Source organism: Gnatocerus cornutus, chromosome 1, assembly GCF_029298725.1.
Source record: "Gnatocerus cornutus isolate USDA-ARS CGAHR chromosome 1, icGnaCorn1.1, whole genome shotgun sequence".
Lineage (NCBI taxonomy): Eukaryota > Metazoa > Arthropoda > Insecta > Coleoptera > Tenebrionidae > Gnatocerus > Gnatocerus cornutus.
This window is the reverse complement of record NC_142233.1, coordinates 36,808,766-36,829,127: the sequence shown is the minus strand read 5'-3', so window position 1 is coordinate 36,829,127 and position 20,362 is coordinate 36,808,766. Positions and strand designations below refer to the sequence as shown.

General features: G+C 33.3%; 2 protein-coding genes across 2 annotated transcripts; one reads left to right on the top strand and one right to left on the bottom strand.

Annotated features, from left to right (window-relative positions):
* The first annotated feature begins 8,168 nt into the window (after nt 1-8,168).
* Nucleotides 8,169-9,559, top strand: LOC148182222 (protein FAM50 homolog). Its single transcript, XM_088045967.1, has 5 exons — nt 8,169-8,275; nt 8,329-8,522; nt 8,567-8,731; nt 8,792-9,250; nt 9,300-9,559. Exons 2-5 carry the CDS (start codon nt 8,343-8,345, stop codon nt 9,522-9,524), a joined length of 1,029 nt encoding a protein of 342 aa, XP_087902093.1. The 5' UTR covers nt 8,169-8,275; nt 8,329-8,342; the 3' UTR covers nt 9,525-9,559.
* mRpL9 (mitochondrial ribosomal protein L9) lies at nt 9,501-10,570 on the bottom strand. Its single transcript, XM_088045979.1, has 4 exons — nt 10,367-10,570; nt 9,997-10,320; nt 9,750-9,950; nt 9,501-9,700 (listed from the first exon to the last, which is right to left on the bottom strand). The coding sequence occupies exons 1-4, from the start codon at nt 10,454-10,456 to the stop codon at nt 9,542-9,544; spliced, it is 774 nt and encodes a 257-aa protein (XP_087902105.1). The 5' UTR covers nt 10,457-10,570; the 3' UTR covers nt 9,501-9,541.
* Between the last annotated feature and the right edge of the window lie 9,792 nt (nt 10,571-20,362).

Below are 20,362 nucleotides of genomic sequence, written 5' to 3'. Positions count from 1 at the left end.
ACCTGATAAAGTGCAAAATATACTGAAAAGATTATCGTATACATGGAGAAGTACAAATACAAGTATATCTGTATGTACGTATCTAGGTGATAAAATACACAATGCATATGCTATACAACCAACCTTTAGGAACATAGGGATTTTACAGACAAAAATAAAGATTTGTGAGAGCATATTATGTATTTATTTTAAAGAAAAACTTTAAATTTACGGTCGTAATACTTATAATCCTTATAACTGTCTAGTGCTACTTCAAAATTACATTGAAGTTCTAAGACAAATTTTTCCACATTACTTATGTTTCAAAGAAAATTGTTGGATTAAATCTTGGTGTTGACAAAAATTTTAAAAAATACAATTTATTCCTAAACCCCAAATTTCATCAAAGAATGCTGACGCTCGTTTCGATATCAATGCTAATCATAAGTGAGATAACTGTTGTAACGTAAATGCAATCATAAATGAGTCAAATCGCTTCACTGCATGCGTGTCACTGAATTTCCATTTCCAATGAACCAGTGACATTTCTAAAGAACTCGTGAATAATAGTTGCACCTCATAGCGAACCATTCTGCCAGGCCCGAGCCGTCCATATGTGCAATGCGTGCCTTGCACGCGAGCGGCCACTCGTTGGGGGCGGCTACATAACCGGATTATTAAAAAAAAATTCAAAAGAAAAAAATTAAACAGCTCAAACAAAATAACCGTTCAAATTAAAGATATACAGGGTGTCCCAGAACTCGCGCAGGACCCGTTAACAGCGGATGCAAATGTTAAATTTGAAACGAACTGCACAAGAAAAAGTGTAAAATAATGTTTAGTATTCAAATAAAATCGGTTTTACTTCAACCAATAAAATCTCTTTCTCGAAAGATATTTTCAAAAAATTAGTGCGTTTCCTTAGAAACATTTATGCGAATTGTTGAAAAAAAATATCTATAAATTGTTGGTGTGTTCTGTCACAATGACATTTAACCTAAGAGCAACTAAACTTAACTAAACCAAAAGAAACAAATCGAAATTAAATTAAACTAACTAAAGTAACTAAATGAAGTGTTCGAAGTGGCCACCACCAACTTCAATACAAAGCTTTGTCTTCCTAATAAATTGTTCCTGGCATTTGCCAACATTTGTTGTGTTACTTCAGCCATCGCCTGTTGACTCCTGTGTCGCAAAATATCAACATTTTTTACTGGCACACGGTAAACACAGTTTTTAACGTAAACCCACAAAAAAAAATCTAAAAGATGTGAGGTCTGGGGATCTGGCGGGCCAAGATATTGGACCTCCGCGCCCTAACCAGCGATTTGGATATTGTTCATTTAAAAATTCTCTAACACTAAGAGCAAAATGGATACGTGCTCCATCACGCTGACACCAGTGATAATTAATATTCCTCCTATGTATTTTTCCGGCAGTTTTGATATTGCTAAGCAACAAGTAAAGTGTAGTTCAGGTACAATTAGTTGAAAGTTTGTGATTGGTCAACTTTAAATTGCTCTAATTAAAAATCTAATGACTTAAAAAAATTTGTTTTTGCAAATTCATATACAAGTAACTATACAGAATCTGTGGTTAACGGGTCCTACGCGAGTTCTGGGACACCCTGTATTTCCGATTGTTTTTATTCAAAGCTTTAATATGTAGTAGATCTAGAACTACTCTATGATTAATTTCGTTGCAAACTGCCTTCCTATTATACAGGGCTATTCACATAACTGTACGACCTGTAATTTCAAAAAAATGCAACCCATTATACATTTTCAAAGCAACCTTCGCTTTTAGTAAACTGAAATATATAAAATCAATCAACGATGCCTGCATGGTTGATACTTGACATTTAAAAAAATCATCACACTGACATTTATTGTTCAACGATTTATTAAGATAACAAAACTGGAAGCCAAATTTATGCAACAGTAACAAATTTAACAAAAATTTGAAACAAATCATCGTAACAAGTGTTGAAAATGCTGTCCATTCTTTGCTTCGCAACAAGCTATTCTGTTCATAAAGGATCGCCGCACGCGTTCCAAAATTTCTGGTGTTACCGATCTACAGGCTGCCGTAATCTTTGCTTTTAAATCTTAAACCAACATGATATGGTATAGATGCAATTTGTTAGCAGAAATAATTCTTGAAACTGAAGACAGACTGGTTCCGACTTGACGTGACACAAAATTTTGACTGACGTAGGGATTTTCTGTAACATCTTGAAGAACCGCAACTTCATTCTCCATACCTGTGGCTGTTCTAGTTCTAACTCGTTTCTGTTGGGGCCAGTTTTCTCTTATTTTTTTTTCCAATTTTCGGAAAATTTTGTCTGTTGGGTGTGCAGCACGTTAGGATTCTTATTAGTGCATATAAATCTGCAGCCGCTATAGCATCATCATGTCACTTTTCTTGTCGTTGGAACATTTTCGTGAAGGAGGATTAAGTTTAGTTTGCAAAAATTGACAAAACTTTGTGACACCACTGGTTGATATAAAGCATCTCTGATTGTATTTTTGAAATTTTAATTTAGAAAACCCAAGTCAACACTGGAAATGTATTGTTGGTTGCATTTTTTTTTTGAAATTTCAGGTCGTACAGTTACGTGAATAGCCCTGTATTTCGTTTCTCTTATTCATTCTGAGAGCATTTAAAAACAAACGTACGTGCAGATCAGTTTTGAAATTCAGCAAATTTTTGTGTGAACTTTTAATTGTCTCAAATGACGCTAATAGGAATGCGATTTTAACGTGCAACAAATAATATCCTTTGAATATCGAGTTATTTCCGTTGGCATGTTTTTTAAGTTAGGGCCTGATATCCAGGTGTCCGGAAAGTAGCGCACCACCTTGAAAAGGGGTAATTGGTTGGTTCCCAAGTATCAAAAAGAAATAAAAAAGTCTTCGCAGTAGGATCAAAATAAAATTAGAAAAATGACAACATTGCTAAACTGTTCCCTCAATAATTTAAATTTCTATTCTTCAAAGTCATTTAAAAATATTGTTTAATTCTTTTCAGCCATTACTTTACGAAATTTTTTCGATTTTTTTGCATCTTGCCTCTGCACAAAATGTTCTTTACGTATCAAATTCATTTAAACGTGAAACTATTGCACAAAGATTGTTAATTTTGGAATTAAACTTTTACTCTTCAATCCATCAGATCTCAAAAAATTGAAAACATGGGTTTTTTTAAACATTTTTTGGTGATTTATGGCATTGTCCGATGATACACTATCACGGTGTTGTGCGCCTTTCCGGACACCTGTAGTTAATAAGATAATAAATAATAAGAAGTGTAAAGATATAATTTACAAAATAAAGAAAATCATTTATAATTAATAGGCAAATATTTCTAATTTCGGGGCTTGGTCACCGAAAATAACTTAGGGCCAGTTTTATAATCGTCGCTTAAAGGCGGCTTTAACTAAAGGTCCTTTATTAAAGTATTGTTACAACAATCTGTTTCTAAAGCAAAAAAATCACTTTAAATCGTAAAAGAATGATTATGAAACTGGCTCCTCAATCTTTAAAATTTAATAAATATTAATTTTGGTGTTAAGACGACGTAATTGTTTTTTTGCCAATCAACTGTGGCCAATCATCAAATTAAATACGCAATTAAGTGAATCTTCAGTGTAAACTCCTCCATAGTTTATAAAATTTCTGGAAAATTTCAAAATTTTCTAGAATTGAGAATAGACACCTACAGACAGCAATACGAAACCAAAATTTCAAAACAAAAAATGTTAAAGGCGAAACACGAAAATCGGTAGCCAATCACGATAATTAAACCGATAAAAATTGCTGACTAACTAAACAGTGAATTTTGGTTAATTATAATTACATTATTATTGTTTTTTTGTTTTAAAATTTTGGTTGAGTACTGTATGGGGGGGGGGGAGATAGAGGCGGCACATTTGGTTCGCACACGGGCGCAAGAAAGTTTCGGCTCGGGCCTGCATTCTGCAATGATAACCAACTTTCAACATGTTTTTCACTCATATTTCCTTGTGCCTACGAAATCTTTGCACCAAAACGCTGTCTGATGCATTGTGATTAGTTTACAATTTCAAAAGATCCAGATAAATCGTTCTGCGCAAGTTTAGTTCAATCATATTCATCATCATGGAGTGCGGGCACTACCGCCTGTAAAGTATGCAACCTCTCACTCTGGAGGATCAACAAACCGTGCCGGTCCATTTAAATATATGTAATTGAAAGCGTTGTTTAGATGCAGTATTTAATTATTTTTGACTGTGTTTTTACTATGGTTGGGTTGAAATCTTTTAATATGTATTGAGTAGTAATTGTTTATTTTAGGACACTTTTGGCGTAATTAGTGATCCAAAAACGCCAACGAATGACAACTTTCCAAATTTGATATTTTAAAAATCGCAAAAAAAATTACAGGCGTTTGTCACTTGACGATGAAAATTAAAATAAAATTGAAATATCTGCAGATTAGACGAAAAAATAATACAGTGCTCTGTACTTTAAATGAATAAGCTTTTATCTTCCTTAATTTTAGAAAAAAGAATTTGGAAATGTTAGATTGTCCACGAGTTTTTGAATAAAGTAAACTTTTCTTTGGTGTTGGACATTTTCGATTTTTAAGAAAAGTTGCTCAGAAGACATTCCTTACATAATTTCAACTTAAAATTCTTATTACGATTTCTTTTAAATATTAAAATCTTTAAATTCGATCGTTAATTATTGGTAATGAAATATTATTTTGTTCATTTCTGCTAAATAAATGATTTTGATTATTTTTTAGTTCGCATAAAAATTATACTTAATGGGAACTCAAAATTTAAAGTTGAAAGTGGTTCAAAATTGTGGACAACATTGTACATATGTACTACAAAATTAATGGCTCATTTTGGTTCGCCAATTATTATACACTGCTTAAAAGAACTGCATTTCATAAAATAAAAATTGTAATTTTTTTGTTTAAAAACTCCTCATTTGGTGTAAATAAATTTAAAATTCGATTCTAAGCAACTTCTCTTAGAATAATACCTAACTTTTAGAGATATTCCTAACGCGAAGTAAATTACAAGAAAGTAGCTTTATTCAAAAAATCCTAATAGATTGAATTTGCCATATCCGCCTAAGAAGTATAATTTTTAGCGATTTTTGAGTTTTTGCGGAAATATTCGCGAATTTAATTTCTTTTTCAACATAACTGTGATACAAATAGCTAAGTTTTTATTTTAAATCAAATGCAAATTGTGTTTAAAATTTGCGAAAAAAACGCTGTTTTATCAAGTTAGTTTTCAAATTTATGACAACGCAGTGGCAAACTATGTACGTTTACACCAAAATTTCACAAGTCACTTCATTCACTCTTATAAAGGTTAATTTTGATTACCACGGGCATGTTGCACTTTATGGACACCAGAAATCGTTAATTAACATCGACAAAGCGACAATTTCACCAAGTAAGACTTTTGTTACAATCTAAAGCGAACCAAAGGATAGATGTCATTTGTGACACAAGATGTTGACAGATGGGTGTAAACGTAGTTCCCAATTTTGACATAATGAAATTGGAAACTAACTTGATTAAACATCATTTTTTTCTCAAATTTTAAAGACAAATTGCATTGAATCTAAAATGACAACTGAGATATTTTTAACACATTCATATTAAAAAAAAATAAATTAGAGGTTGATTTCAGAAACCCTCACAATTTGCTCAAAATTACATTTTTAAGCCGTCGCGACGCCAAAACTATCAGTGATAAAAAACAAATTTTTGCGTCAGTTCTAGAGCTTCGTCAACTTTGAGCGTATGCAAATTTTCAAATTTTGTCTTTAAAATTAAAGACGATTTTGAGGGTGGACACAAGTGTTGCCGGACCCTGTATACTGCCATTGAGTAGTAATTGTTTATTTTAGGACACTTTTGGCGTAATTAGTGGTCCAAAAACGCCAACGAATGACGACTTTCCAAATTTGATTTAAAAATCTTGTTACCAGTTTTCAGGCATTTCGCACAAGAGTTTTCCGATTTTTTTTGCACCATACCTTTGCGCAAAATGTCCTTTAGGTAACAAATTCATTTGAACGTAAAATGATAGCACATAAATCGTTTATTTTAGCATTAAATTTTTACTCTTCAATCCATCATATCTCGAAAAATCGAAGACATGGACACTTTTCCGGTGATCTATGGCATTGTCCGATGACACAGTATCATGGTGGTGCGCGACTTTTCGGACATCTGTATGTGTAAAATGTAAAAATGTAAAACCTAGCATTGAAATGGGAATGGAAAGCTTTACAAGCGTTTTAGTGACGTAAAATATATATTTTCTAGATAATTTCGCATATTGTGGCTGTTGTGGGTGCACCGAAGATCGCAATAACAATAAATATTATGTTGTGTTCCGAGAGTTCCAGTTCTTGCATCTATCTATAAAAAATTCTAAATTTGTAAAGCAATCAGTGGGTCCTGTTAGAAATGTGAATTTTAGAAGGCCTTACATCTGAAGAATCAGCTTTTCGGTAGAGATTAGTGTTATCGTTTAACGAAGGATTTAATTTGTAATATTTGATTTGTAGTTGTTCCTGCCACACTTCAACTAAGTCTACCATTCAGTATTAAATGCATGTTTAGTTCCGCAGTCACACTGAGTATTAAAATTGAAGGGTACGAATATTTCAACATTGTATAGCAACTAATTTCAAACAATTCAGAAAATATTATGATCATACCTAGATGTTATGCGTCAAAACTCCAGTTTTTCTCAATCTCAAGTCCACGTTTCATTTTTAAAACGGATCCACCGTAAAAATGGTAAATAGCATTTTCTCCATTTTCTAGAGAGTGTAGATGATACAACTTGATTTACCCCACTGTAGTTCGAATCATCGTCTAAGTGGCAACACCCGCTATCTCAATTTTTACAAAGTCACGCGGGGGCGCAAAAAGTGTAATTTTTCTCAATGATTACTTTTACTCAAATCTTAGCTTAAGGTTTGATCTTCTTGATTTTCTCGAAAACTGTACGATAGATGCGTAGGTGCTTGCAAACGGATTTCCACTAATAAGTTGTTTCAAAATTCTAGGAAAACCGTTGTTGTGCCTATTTTACACTGAAATGTAACATTGAGCAATGTTGATTTTGTAGGTCCACTAAAGAGAAGAGAAATCAATCTGTGGATGTCACCGGAGCCTAGCAGCAAATTGTATAAAATTTGTTAACAAATGATTATAAAATTGAATAAACGTAATAAAAATAAAATTTGTAAGAAATTAAAAGAAACATTAAACTTAAAAAAAATTAAATTTGCCGCTCACTAGATTAGTTTCTCATACAACCTCTTTGGCGCTAGTGTTTTCTTCCCACTCTTTACTATTGGAGAGGTTTGTGGTCATATTGCTGTTGATATACATAACCTTCAACATCAGTTTATTGTTTTTATTAGAAATCATAACTAACGGAAAAATGGAAAATAAGAAATATGTGATGTTATACGACCTCAAAACGAAAGAAATAACTCAAGATTGCCAGCTCACTCCCACTGAAATACAAAAAGTTGATCAATGTTGGTTATGGGCCAAGAATAATAAATATGAAGACAACAACGTAGACTTCGAAAAAGTTGGAAAATGGATGCTGTTTGTGTCACCTTCAACGGTAAATGCTGTTTGGGCAAAAATTAAAGAAGCCATACAAGAAGGAGATCTTTGGCATGCAAAAGTTTCCACAAGTGATCCAAAACAAAATACACATGCAATTATGATTTATACAAAGGACTACACGAACATGATTGATGTAATAAATGTTCTTGACTTTCTGGAAATGTCGGAAATTAAACATGCAGATACAGTTATTAGATATAAAACTGATAATCAAACGAGAGCTGGTATCTATTCTGGAGGAACACAAAGACCGTGGATTTATTCATCACATACAATAAGACAGCAATAAACGGAGCAGAAGATCTTATACAAGAGATTAATGTTTAGTTTGGAATACACAACTATATTCATTTATATATTCAAATATTACATTTTTTTTACTTAGAAATAAAAGTTGTTTAATGAAATTTGTTTTCACCTACATTATAATCGGTTAAAATAAAATTACAAATTTTTCAAATTTAATCGATTTAGGATTTTTATTAATAAAGGTTGTCAGCATTGGTAGTTACCAAGTAACCACCAACCCGACGAAGAAAAATCACTAGAGTTTTGGTCGGTTTGATGGTTTTATTTTTGACGTTGACTACTGACATTTTGTGTGCGTTTGTAAACGATTCGACAATTTCTTGTAAATCCGTTAAACCTTATTAGTAACTCTATTTATTTATTAATTGCTTTTAGAACCTTCCTTCATAATGGCGCACTACAAGGGGGCAGCCAGTGAAGCTGGTCGAGCTATGCAACTTATGAAAAAGCGTGAGAAGGAGATGCAGGATTTGGAGCTCAGAAAGAAACGAATAGAAGAGGATTTAAAACTTAACAACATCGAAAATAAATTTGCAACTCATTATGATGCTGTGGAACAACAACTAAAGGTAATAAAAAAAGAGGAAACTCCTTTTATAAGTTAAATTTGTAGAGCTCGACTATAGGTCTAGTGACTTTAGATGAGATGAAAGCAAAGCAAGAAAATATTGTAAAGGAACGTGAAAAGAAGCTAGCGCAAAAACAAGCAGAAAAAGAAAGAGAGAAGCAACGACAATTGGAAGCTAAACTTGCTGAAAAGAATAAACAAAAAAAGCAGGTTTGTTTTGTTTTTGTCAAGTAACAGATAGAAAATAAAGTGAGGCAGTTGCGTTTGTAGATTCAAGCACTTTCATTCAACTTGGATGAACAAGAATTAAGTGATGAAAGTGAAGAAAGTGACTCAAAAACCTGGAAAAATGAGGATGATGAACAGCCCGTCAAAAAGAAAATAAAAAAAGATCCCAATGTTGACACCAGTTTTCTGCCAGATAGAGAAAGAGAAGAGGAGGAAAACAAATTACGAGAAGAACTAAGACAACAGTGGGCAGAGCAACAACAAAAACTGAAGGAAGAGGAAATTGATATCACTTTTAGTTACTGGGATGGCTCAGGTCACCGCAGAACTGTTAGAGTAAAAAAGGGAAACTCCATTTATCAGTTTTTGCAAAAGGTTTTAGAATTGCTGCGTCGTGAATTTTCAGAATTGAAAACTGTTATGGCTGATCAGCTTATGTATGTTAAAGAAGATTTGATTCTTCCCCATCATTATACTTTCTATGATTTCATCGTTACTAAAGTAAGTATTGTTTTCAATATTGAAATCACCAGCTGATTCTCAATTCTAGGCGAGAGGTAAAAGTGGTCCTTTATTCCAATTTGATGTTCATGACGATGTACGACTTGTAAGTGATGCTTCTATTGAAAAAGAAGAATCACATGCAGGAAAAGTCTTATTAAGAAGTTGGTATGAGAGAAACAAACACATTTTCCCTGCAAGCAGATGGGAACCTTATGATCCAACAAAAACATATGATAAATATACGGTGTCAGACAAGAATAAAAAGTTATAATTTTTTAAAAAATACAGTTAATTTTTTTCTAGTGATTTTGCTATTTCTTCATCTTCTGGAAACATTAGTTCACCTGGAACCTTCCAGAATTCTTGCTGATGTGGTAATCTGTCCTTAATGTCAGTACTCCAGTGATGTATTTTACATCTAACTTTTGCCTGTTCTGTTTTATTAATCTGTAAAGAACGCACATAAAGATTTTCTTACAATAAGTGTGCTACTTACAGTGAGAGTAATATAGAACTCTTTTCCTTCAATATCCAAATTAGGTCCTTTTATTGCCTTGTCAGGTAAAGTAATTGCAGACTCAGGAACCACAATGCCATATTTCCTAAAGGAAGCTTTAACATGCCAAGGTTGGATTGTCCAAGGTGAATTCTTATTCATTACTAAAGATAGGGTTGTCTTGGACAAGACTTGCATCATCTTCAATAAATCTGTTAAAACGAGAAGAATGTACACAGGTACTTACTCTAAGAGCTGTAGAAGAACTATAATGAACAACATCTTTTAACTCTACATCCTTAAATTTTTCAACATTTTCTGGAGTTGAATAAACTGCCAAACCTGGTAGCAATAGATTTTCATAAGCAAAATACGAATTAACAGTAACTTTTTCTCCAGGATTGCCCAGACCATCAACATATGAAGTTAAAATAACCTCCAGGTTTGGTTTTCTCTCAGTGCATGTATGTTTTACAAACTCATATACATAATGTCGTGTTCTTAGTTTTTTCAAAGGCGCTCCCTTCTTGTTCAAAGGCGGTTGTGTGCGGCGTTTAAGGATGAAAGTTGTCTAAAATGGGAATTTTAAAGTCATTACAAACACTACCCATTATTACCCTCAGCTGTTGTTGGAGACTGTTTTCCACTGATAAAAGACAAGTGCTTTTTGCCAAAGGTGTTATGGTTCTTATCACGGATTTCCACATTTTGTATGAAAATTCTCCAGTTTTTTAAAGTTGTGAACATAACCTAGAAACTTCGGTGAGTTTCCGATTTCCACTAAAGAAGATATTTTAGGTTCGTAATTCCACCGGAATCATGCTGGGGTGCGTTCATAAAAATCACTCTGTGTAAAGTTTGTGTAAAATGTGCACAACAGCGTTCATAAAGATGCGCAATGCTTTCTGTTACTCGATTTTGAGCGTTCATAAATATCACGCTAAGAACGCACAGCGTGCTTGAAAATCGGCGAAAAACGCTCCGCATGCGCAATGTCTTGGATTTCAAATGCACGTGGCCTACCATAAATCAGTGTTTCTTAATCGTTTAAGTAAGCCGCACGCTTTTGAACCTGAAAATAGATTTCCACACCCCCTTGAAAAATTTGCTTGACTTTTTTAGTTCAGAAAAATACATTTTTTAAGAAATTTATTGTTTACTAAAAAAAAAGTACATTATATTGCTTCTTTCGCATTCCCAATAGTTATTTATGTATTAAGGGCATAATGTGGATGTTTATGTTCGAGGGCAACTAGATTACAAGGTCGAGGGCCTTTGGCCCGAGACTTTGTAAGTTGCCTGAGATACATAAACATCAAGTTATGCCCGTGGTACATACAACGTTTTATGTCTTACTAATGAATTTTGATTTTTGAAAAATAAATAATTTCTCCACAAATACAAATTTCTGTTCTTGAATCTACATAAAGACTATAAAAAATACTTCACATGTCGTTTTGTGTTAGTTTGAAGATTTAATCATTTTAATTACTAATGGCTTTATATACAATTTCTGATTTCTACACTGTTTATTTGCGATAATTGAAACCATAAAATACGATTGCAGTTGATTTATAATTTATTAATCATTAGTTAATTCGTTAATTACTAGGAACTATATTATTAACATTATTTTTATTATTGTTATTAAAATAATCTAATGTCATGTCAATGAAATTAATCTTTGAACGCTTTGCAAAACAATTGAAAGCGTATGACAGGTAAAATTCCATCTAAAATTGTTGAAAACGCTGCAAAAGCCACTGAAAGTTTCTTGCCAACAAAATCTAAAGATTTATACGATAAAGAATACGAAAAAGTCACAACGTGGATAACCCATTTGACATAACCTCAAAAACACGCGCGCAGAATGGAGCATGGCTATGCAACGCAGCGAATTGTAAAGCATGAATGTGTTACAGCCTCAAAACGGAGATTTAAGGACGAAAAGAAACATTACAACCAGTTTATTTAAAAGGTACCTTTTGAATTTGACTGTTTGATGATAATTAAGTTTAAATGCAATTTGAATCTGGTGGACAAAGAAAGCAAGTCGATTCGTAGCCAGTCGCTGTTTGTTGTGAGGTTGCTATGACATCTTAATGCCCTAGAGCGTAATTGTACCTCTAACGTACCGCAAATCCGAGCCATAAGGAACCAATAATTAAACGGTAAGACATAAAAATATTTTTTGCACCCCCAGTTAAGAATCACTGTTATAAATAAATAATAAATTTCATAATGCGCAGAGTGTGGAAAGTGGAGGTTTATTTACCAATGATTTTGGTCAAATTTGTTTGATAGCCATTGCATTTTGTTTGTAGGTGATGTACTCATCTGTCAAACAGTTAAATAACCACGCAAATCGTTCATAATTGCAATAACACTCTGGCGAATCTCAAAGTGTTTATCACACTACTCTGACGTCACACGCTCCTACAGACTTCTGACTTTATGAACGCACCCCTGAAGGTGAGCGAGAAGCGCGTGATTTAAATTCGCGTTCATCTTTTTTGAGATTTTTAAGGTGTAGATACATAACGAGTTATTTAACAGCATACAAAGCATACAAGCTATTTCAAAAATTAAGTTTTTTCCGGCGATCGTTTGTTTTATTATTATAATTATTGTTTTTAGTCTACGCTTCCAAAAATAGCTACAGTGAAACTTGTATAAAACGGAATCACAAGGGACGGCCCAATGTTTCCGTTTTAGATAGATTTTTGTTAACTTTTTTTTTTAATTCCAACATCAGATGCTAATTATTTATTGGCTTCTCCAGACACTTTTTAAAGAAATGACATATGTTTCGCGAAAAATTTCCCGCCACAATTTGAAGCTTTGAAATTTAAAATTTTGGTGTTCGATACGTTCGGCGATAAATTTGGCTTGCGATTGTAAAAATAGACCTGATACTTATTCGTTACTAGTTTGTTTACTACATACTTTGTTCTCGATAACACGAATCTTTATATCTTGGATTTTCTATCTATTAAACCGTTTTTCGTTAAACCGACTCATCCGTTCGTTGTCCCTGAATTCCCGATATCTAAATTTTTATTCAAAAGCATAATAATTCTTGATAATCTTAATAAAAAAATACTTCAAATATTAGGTGAATTACAATACGAGGCAAACAAAATAAATAAGAGTCGGTGCGTGACTTGTTCTCTGAAGAATTCCTAATTGTTCCTAAAAAAAAATGAAGCAGTAATTAAAATATTTCCGTCTTAAAAATCCAATGGTCCATTTCGGCTTATCACATCACATCGCTAGTATGGTAGCGACGAATTTAAATTCGAATTTTGGAACGCATATCGCGACTTTCCTCGCACTCCTCGGGCACTCCTCCATTTAGGTAGAAGACAAACCATAGATTCGGAAAATAGGGGCAAAACAGGTCTCAGATCTCTGCGTACAAAATCCCGAATTTCTCTTACTTCATAGAAAGCGCAAGGGCTAACAGAATTTAGTACAGTTTAATTTAAATTTGAATGGAATGCATTAATGAAATTCAAGAATCTGTAGAAAATTGCAACAATCTGGAGATAATTTATAGAAAATCTTCGAAACAATAAAGAAGGAATCTAAAAGAGAATGTAGAGAGAACGTAAAGGTAATCCGAAGAGAACACAAGGAGAACTTAGAATAATTCTAGACAATCGAAACAAAGTCGGGACAATCAAGAGGAAATCTAAAAATTACACTTAAAATGTGCTTTGAATTCGGATGAGAACGACGACCGTGAATATTTTCATTTTTATTCCTTCTCTAAAGTTGTTCCGTTCTAAAAAAAATATTTTTAGGCGACTTAAACTAAAAATGGAATTTTTAGGCCTCAAAAGCGGCCTAAAAGTGAGTTTTTTCTGGCCGCAAACATTTTTGGCCGATCTATGGTGGCGCCATCTATCCATAGTTTTGCATATTACATTAAAATACCGACATTACCCTTAATTTTATAATTATTTGGGAAAAATCAAATCGACAAACTGCTGTAAAGTGCAAGAAAGACGTGTTGAATTATTGTAGATGAACATGTCTAGCAATGCTGCTGCAACAACATCAAAAAGCACATCAAACCTAATTCATACAAATTGTGATGCTACACATGCCGAAATGGCAAATAAAAATAAAGAAAATATGAACTTTCTGAAGGATTCAGAAATATTTACAACTCTTCAGTTGTCATAAATGATTAAATCAATAAATCCCAAATAAAAATTAATTAACTTGTAAATTTAATGATGTCGCCTAAAAAATCTTGTGTGTATCACGGCCAAAAAGTGCTATTTTGCCCTCGCCTTCTTTCATTAAAAAAAAAGGTCGGCCAAAAAAGAAACACTTTTTGGTCTTGGTACACAAATAACTATTTTTTTAATTTTCTCTTGAGCTCTGGGCTTCAACCGACTTTAATCCACCTCTTTTTATGTTCGTATTATAGAAACACTACTATTAAATTATGAAAATATAAATCGCGACGTGAGAATTATAAGGTTCTAAGTGATTTTTGTGAAAATTTAAAATGTTTGTTTTACGATTTTTTTAAACATTTTCTATCAAGTATAAAAATGAAGAAATTTAATATTTTAACAAGCCAAAATGATATTAATAGATCAGATCATTTTTTTAAATAAATACTTGATAAATTAAAGAGATATCACTGATAACGTGAACACTGATCAATTTAATGCAAATGTTAGTTAGAACCTTTTAGTTCTCAGGTCGCGAAATAATATAAATTTAAGATTCAATTTTATTGAACAAAACCTCTTGAATAATTCCGAAACGTAAGAATTACATTTTTTTAAACAAACACATTTGTAAACTGTCTTGGTTAAAAATTACTGTGTTATTCGAAATTGAAAATTTAAGCATTTTTAATGAATTATAGGTACGAAATTTTAATCAATACTTTCTTTGAAAAATTTAACTTTTTGTTTATTTAATCATCATCGTCACTACCGTTTTCCAGTTTTTTGTACCACTTTTTTTCCAATTTTTTATATTTTTTCATCCGTAGGTAATGAAACTAGTTTATGTTAAAATGTTCAATTTAAAAGGAAAACAGATTTCTGTATCTAAATCACAGAGGATTGAGAAGTCGGTTGGTGGCGCCCCACTTGGAAAACGTTTGAAGTTGTAAACATAACCGGTAAATTTAAGTTCTGTTCAATAAAACTAATTCTCATTTGATTATTCCGAAATTACGCTAGTTAGAAACTGAAATAAAAAATAAAATGTATTAAAATAAATCAATACCTATCATTCCAAACTGGAAATTTCTATTTGACTGCATTCATTTATGCATTATATTTTACGTTTTTCTTCCAATATTTCTTTTGTTGCGATTCTCAGGACCGCTATTAAAAAATGCCAGGAATTTTTAAGCAGTAATAATAAAAATTGTAGGCGTTGCCTAAAGAATGTGCTCAGCAGGGTTCCACCACATTTGGAATTTTCGGAGATGACGGTAAAAAGAATACAGAAATGCTTGTGGTAACCTGTAAAAGATTTGTGGGTTGAACCATGATCTCATTTATGATCAAAAAATCCATTAGTCCCAAAAATGAATTATTTCCAGGCTGAACGGAAAAGGGAAAAAACAGACAAGCAACATCACAATTAAGAAACAGATGGACTTAATTAGGAATGTTCAAATCCCCAAATAATTGAAACCCGAAAACGTAGATTTAAAATGGAGGTATATAGCCCAAGCATTCCTCAGAACTCCACATCCCGCGTCATATAAAGAATATTATTTATTGGCAGAGAATACAATAACGCAGTAATGGGAAGAGCGGACCAAATGGATAATACAGATGGTGTCTCTTGGTCTGTTTTCGAATTGTTGCTTTGGACTGATGCACTAAGATACAGACCGAGACATACGGGCCTTAATGCGCTGCTCAACAATATTCAGTATAACTAGCTCTCAGTAGAGAGGCATATTTCAGTCGAACACAAAGAGAGCCGACTAAATTAAAATTTAAACTTTATACAATCGATGCGACGCATATTTATGCAGTAATTAGTGTGCCTGGTGCTCAAACACTGTCCGACACTCATTAACATGGAAATTTTCTTCCACTTGCTTTACCGGCTAGGTATTGGTAATTTCTTGACATGGCGACGCCACCATCTTCTAATAGGTTTGAACCATAGGCATGTCATTCTTCAAATTCTTAAACATTTTTATAACAAAACAACTTCTAGGAACATACAAGACAAAAGACACTCAATATTGTCAAAATTAAAATGTTCCCAGTTCTGGGATTCGTGGAACTCTTCAGTTCTCGGCTACCAGATGTTCAATAGACACAAATTTGTAGTTGTGCTGTAACAAGAAATCGATTATGGAATCAAAGAAAGAATCACAATCACACATTAGTATTGAGTACAAATCAAATGAGTTACCTAAAGATGGAGACCATTAATTGCAGAAAAATCGTAAGTGCTGTGTCATATTAATAAGAGATGGTGGGAAATGTAGCTTTAACAGGTCTTAATACAATATACCCGGAGCTGTATAAGGATTGTGGAAAAAACGTCATTGAAGAATCTTGGATTAGGTATTGCGGACCTTGACTTGAAAGTTGAGAGGATAAAGTTGTGAGAAACTAATACATATCCTCTAAAGAAGTGTGTATCTATAATTCATAGAAATCGTGGATCAACATTAATTTAGTTTGGATATATTTTTAGTTAAAAATACCGTATGATTCACAAAAAATTTACTTGGAGTAATAAACTTTGAAAAAGTCACGTCGAGAAAAATTTGATCGGACTTTGAAATTTGTCATTCGATTTATTTTCAATTATTAATCATTAATAAATTATTGAATCTGGGGTTTGTTACAATACATTTCTGCTTATTCACACATTCATAATTTTATTTTTAACAAAGAATTGTGGTTATATTAAAACAAAAATATCAGTCGGACAGTGTGTCGTTTCGTTCCTTCAGGGTTTAATTTAAATAAAAAAATTGTGGATCATACCTATGGTACAATAAAATCTAATACAGTAATAATTATTAGACTGATATATATTAAAAATTCACATTTTATATGTATCGACATCTGCGTTGATAGGAAAAATTATTAAGTTAATAGAAATAACAGGATATTAAAATCAACATTTTACAAAAATGTGGATCGAATTTTTTAAAATGGGTGAATTATTGTCCAAATTAGGAGCTATATCAGTCCAAGATTTTTAAATTTCTTTCAATATGTACATACATACTTATAAATTCATAAAATTACGATTTTTTCTTTGTTTACGTTTATATGAAATTTTCTCATTTTTGTGACCTTTTCAAGCTTGATTTTAGCAACATTTCATTAATTTGAATCGACAAATTCATATTTAAATTCCTGTGATTTATCATGTAATGCGTGAAATTTCTATTTTAGGCAAGCCATGCATCGAACGTATGATGGCTTCTTAGTCAAAAACTGTCAAATCTTCGAAATATGTATTTAGTTTTTATTTGTCAAAACTGCTGCGGTGGTGTTCTTTACGACATGACTGTTTTTCTACAAGTCAATTGCGAATGGAATCACACGATATATGAATTTTTGCATTAAGTTGCGAATTGGTAATATTTTGTGCACTAGACGTGGTTTGTGGTTTAGTTGGACAACACGTTGTTTGCGTAACGTCCATTTCGCACGAGTAGGAAAACTAGATTTTTTCTACAATAGTAGCAAAATGCAAATTTTAACGATAAATACTTCAAGTACAGTTCTGACAGGTATTTTAAAATTGAACTCTAGACAGAGTTTTCTCACTGTTTTGGGGTGTGGATTCAAACGACTGTCAAACAGTTAGTTTTTTACGCAGATTCAACGGTGGAAATTTGAGAAATCGTCGCGAATATGCGTGAAATCAAAAGTATAAATAGAGGCACAAAACTAAAATTTATAATTTTAATTCTTGTCAAAGTGACTTTTAGGCATTTGGGTCTAAAAGAATGTTATTTTAAAATTTACAATCAAAATGTTAACTTCACATCTATGTCAATTGTAGAAAAAATATGTATATTATTAAAAAAAATAACTTCGCATGATCATTTATTAGAAAACTAATTATGTACTGAAAATTACAGAAAAATAATAGTATATTATGAAACGCGAACTTGATTTCGAAATTTAGGGAATTTTAGTTAGTTAGTTGGCATTTGCTATATGTTTGGGAAAAAAATTCGAAATAGCCAAATCCAATTTCAGTCAGTTTGACAAGTGGGACGTTTTGAGGTTATCGGAGAGCAAGGGAGCCAAGAGAGCGAAAATGTTGATGATGATCTTGCATCCAAAGAGTTTTTCTCCCATGAATTATTAAGCCAAGTACAACAAGAAATAATAGTGTATTGATCGATTTATCATGGTTTATCAAAACCAAAATCTAAATTGTCAACGTTGACGGCAGGTTGACGGTTTGTCTGCTGCAAACCTAAGAAAAATATAAGTTCCTGGAAATATTGGCACGGGATTGGTGCATTACGATACCGAAATACGCTCAAACGCGTATCGAAATTTCTTCATTACGAACGCGAAATAGAAAAAATAGATTTTCTACAAGTGAAATAAAATAAATATTTGTTAGATCTAGGTATCTTATGTTGAGAATATCACGTCATTCAATTTCTTATAGATTTTGGCGCTCTTCTGACAGATGAAAACCATCAAAAATGAACAAAGTTTAATAATTCACGTACGTGTATTTCTTCGAAAGCCATTTCCAGTACCGTGTTTCTTTCTTTGTGATGATTTCGCGATAGCCGGTATGGATTTCTTGGTGATATAATCGAGTGTCCAGTCCTGTGACACTTCATTAGTCATAGTGAAAGTGAGCCGATGCCCGTATGTACCATGGTGGGTGGGTCGGCCATGTTTCCGTCCATGACCCGGAGGGTCTTCTCAGCCCACCGTCGATCCTCAGCCCTCAGCAGCAGCAGCGAAGTCTCGTTTTTTGTTCGCCGTGTTTTGAGTTATAATAACAGGTTTGTGCTCCCCGAATGTTTAGGAAACCTATCAGGGCACCGTCCAATGGGAGCCGGCCCCGCTTAATATCTTTAATAATCTCCGTTTCGAAGGCAGCGTATAAATTAACTTTACGGCTGGAAATTTAATGCGATACATAATGAGATTTGGGAAATTTTAAATTCCACCGTAACAATGTCCGTGGCAATTATACGGTCCGTGCTGATGGGCTACCCAGGGCTACCACCGGCCCCGAACACATGTCACTGTCTCTGCATGAAAAACGTCGATTTTATTGCCTGAATGGACCCGATAAGTGACGTGTTACAGTTGCATCATTGAAAGTGATGCTGAATGATGGAATGGAGCTGCATCAGCGGCCTCATAGTCAAGGTTAATAACAAGAATTTTTTTTTACCTAGGTGGTAATTACGCTCATAGTTCACGATTTAATGTCGGGAACCAACTCATCCAAGACGTGATTTAATTTTATTAAGATTAGGTTTAAAACTAAGAGTTATATGGAATTTTAGTTGATGTAGTCATAAACGTTATGAATGTGGTACAAAATTTCTGGATCAATTACAATACGGGTTCACTTTTAAATGACAAACTAGCAATAAAATTTTTGTGTTTTTTTTTAAACAAAAAAAGGTATCTAACCGTTTGCAGTGGAAAATTGCAGCTTACTCGTGCTCATAAATAGGTAGGTTTTGGCACCCTCTCTCTACAGGGGCGCTCGTCCCGGCAATAAGGTAGTTAGTTATATAGTTGAGCTCGCGAGTACTTACCGTGTAACTAATTAAAACTAGTAAAAGAGGTGAGGCGCGGGAAAGGAGAACGTTCCGTTGAATTTATGTGGCAATTAGCACCCGACTTGTAATTTATACAAGCTATAACCCCCTGCAGGTTTCGCTCTGCAACGTCTCAGACTCCCACCCCGCTGTACGAATCGAAATTGAATCGTTATAATTACCTGTATACCTTCCACCCCGGTACGAGATCAACTCAACAACTCGGAACGAATTGCTTCCTCAAGACGAATCTTCCAACAAGCGCCGGCTCAAACCAACAAGAAAAACGCTACCAAGTTTCCTTAATTATCATTTTCACAGATACTATCTTATAATAAATTTTAATAATAGGGGGAGGGGGGGAATAGCTTATCGCAGAACAAACTTTCCAGGGATGCGTTCTTGAACCCAAAGGAAAATAATATCAGGTTCTCTTTTGAATACACAAGAGACTTTATCACTAGGTGTGATATTTTGTGCTTTATGCAGAGAATGTCAAGATTCTTGGCAGATGCTAATTGTTCGAAGAATACAGCGCCGACACCTTTTATTTTTAGTCTATTCTAATTTGAAATTATTTTTACTCGATTTTATTAAACCAATGTCAGACAATTTGCTGAAACCTAAAATGAGGCTTTTGGGACATAATGATCACAGCTAATTGCACATACAAAATAACACCTACTTCAGCAGATTGATGAATATAGTTAACTTTCCAAACTTAATTCAAATGAAAAATCTCAGGTAAGCTTTCTTTCGATCGCGTTTTTTGCCTCTCATTCCCGCTTCTACAAAGTTCCTGTGAGTAACTAGGGCCGTATCAGTTGGAGTTGCG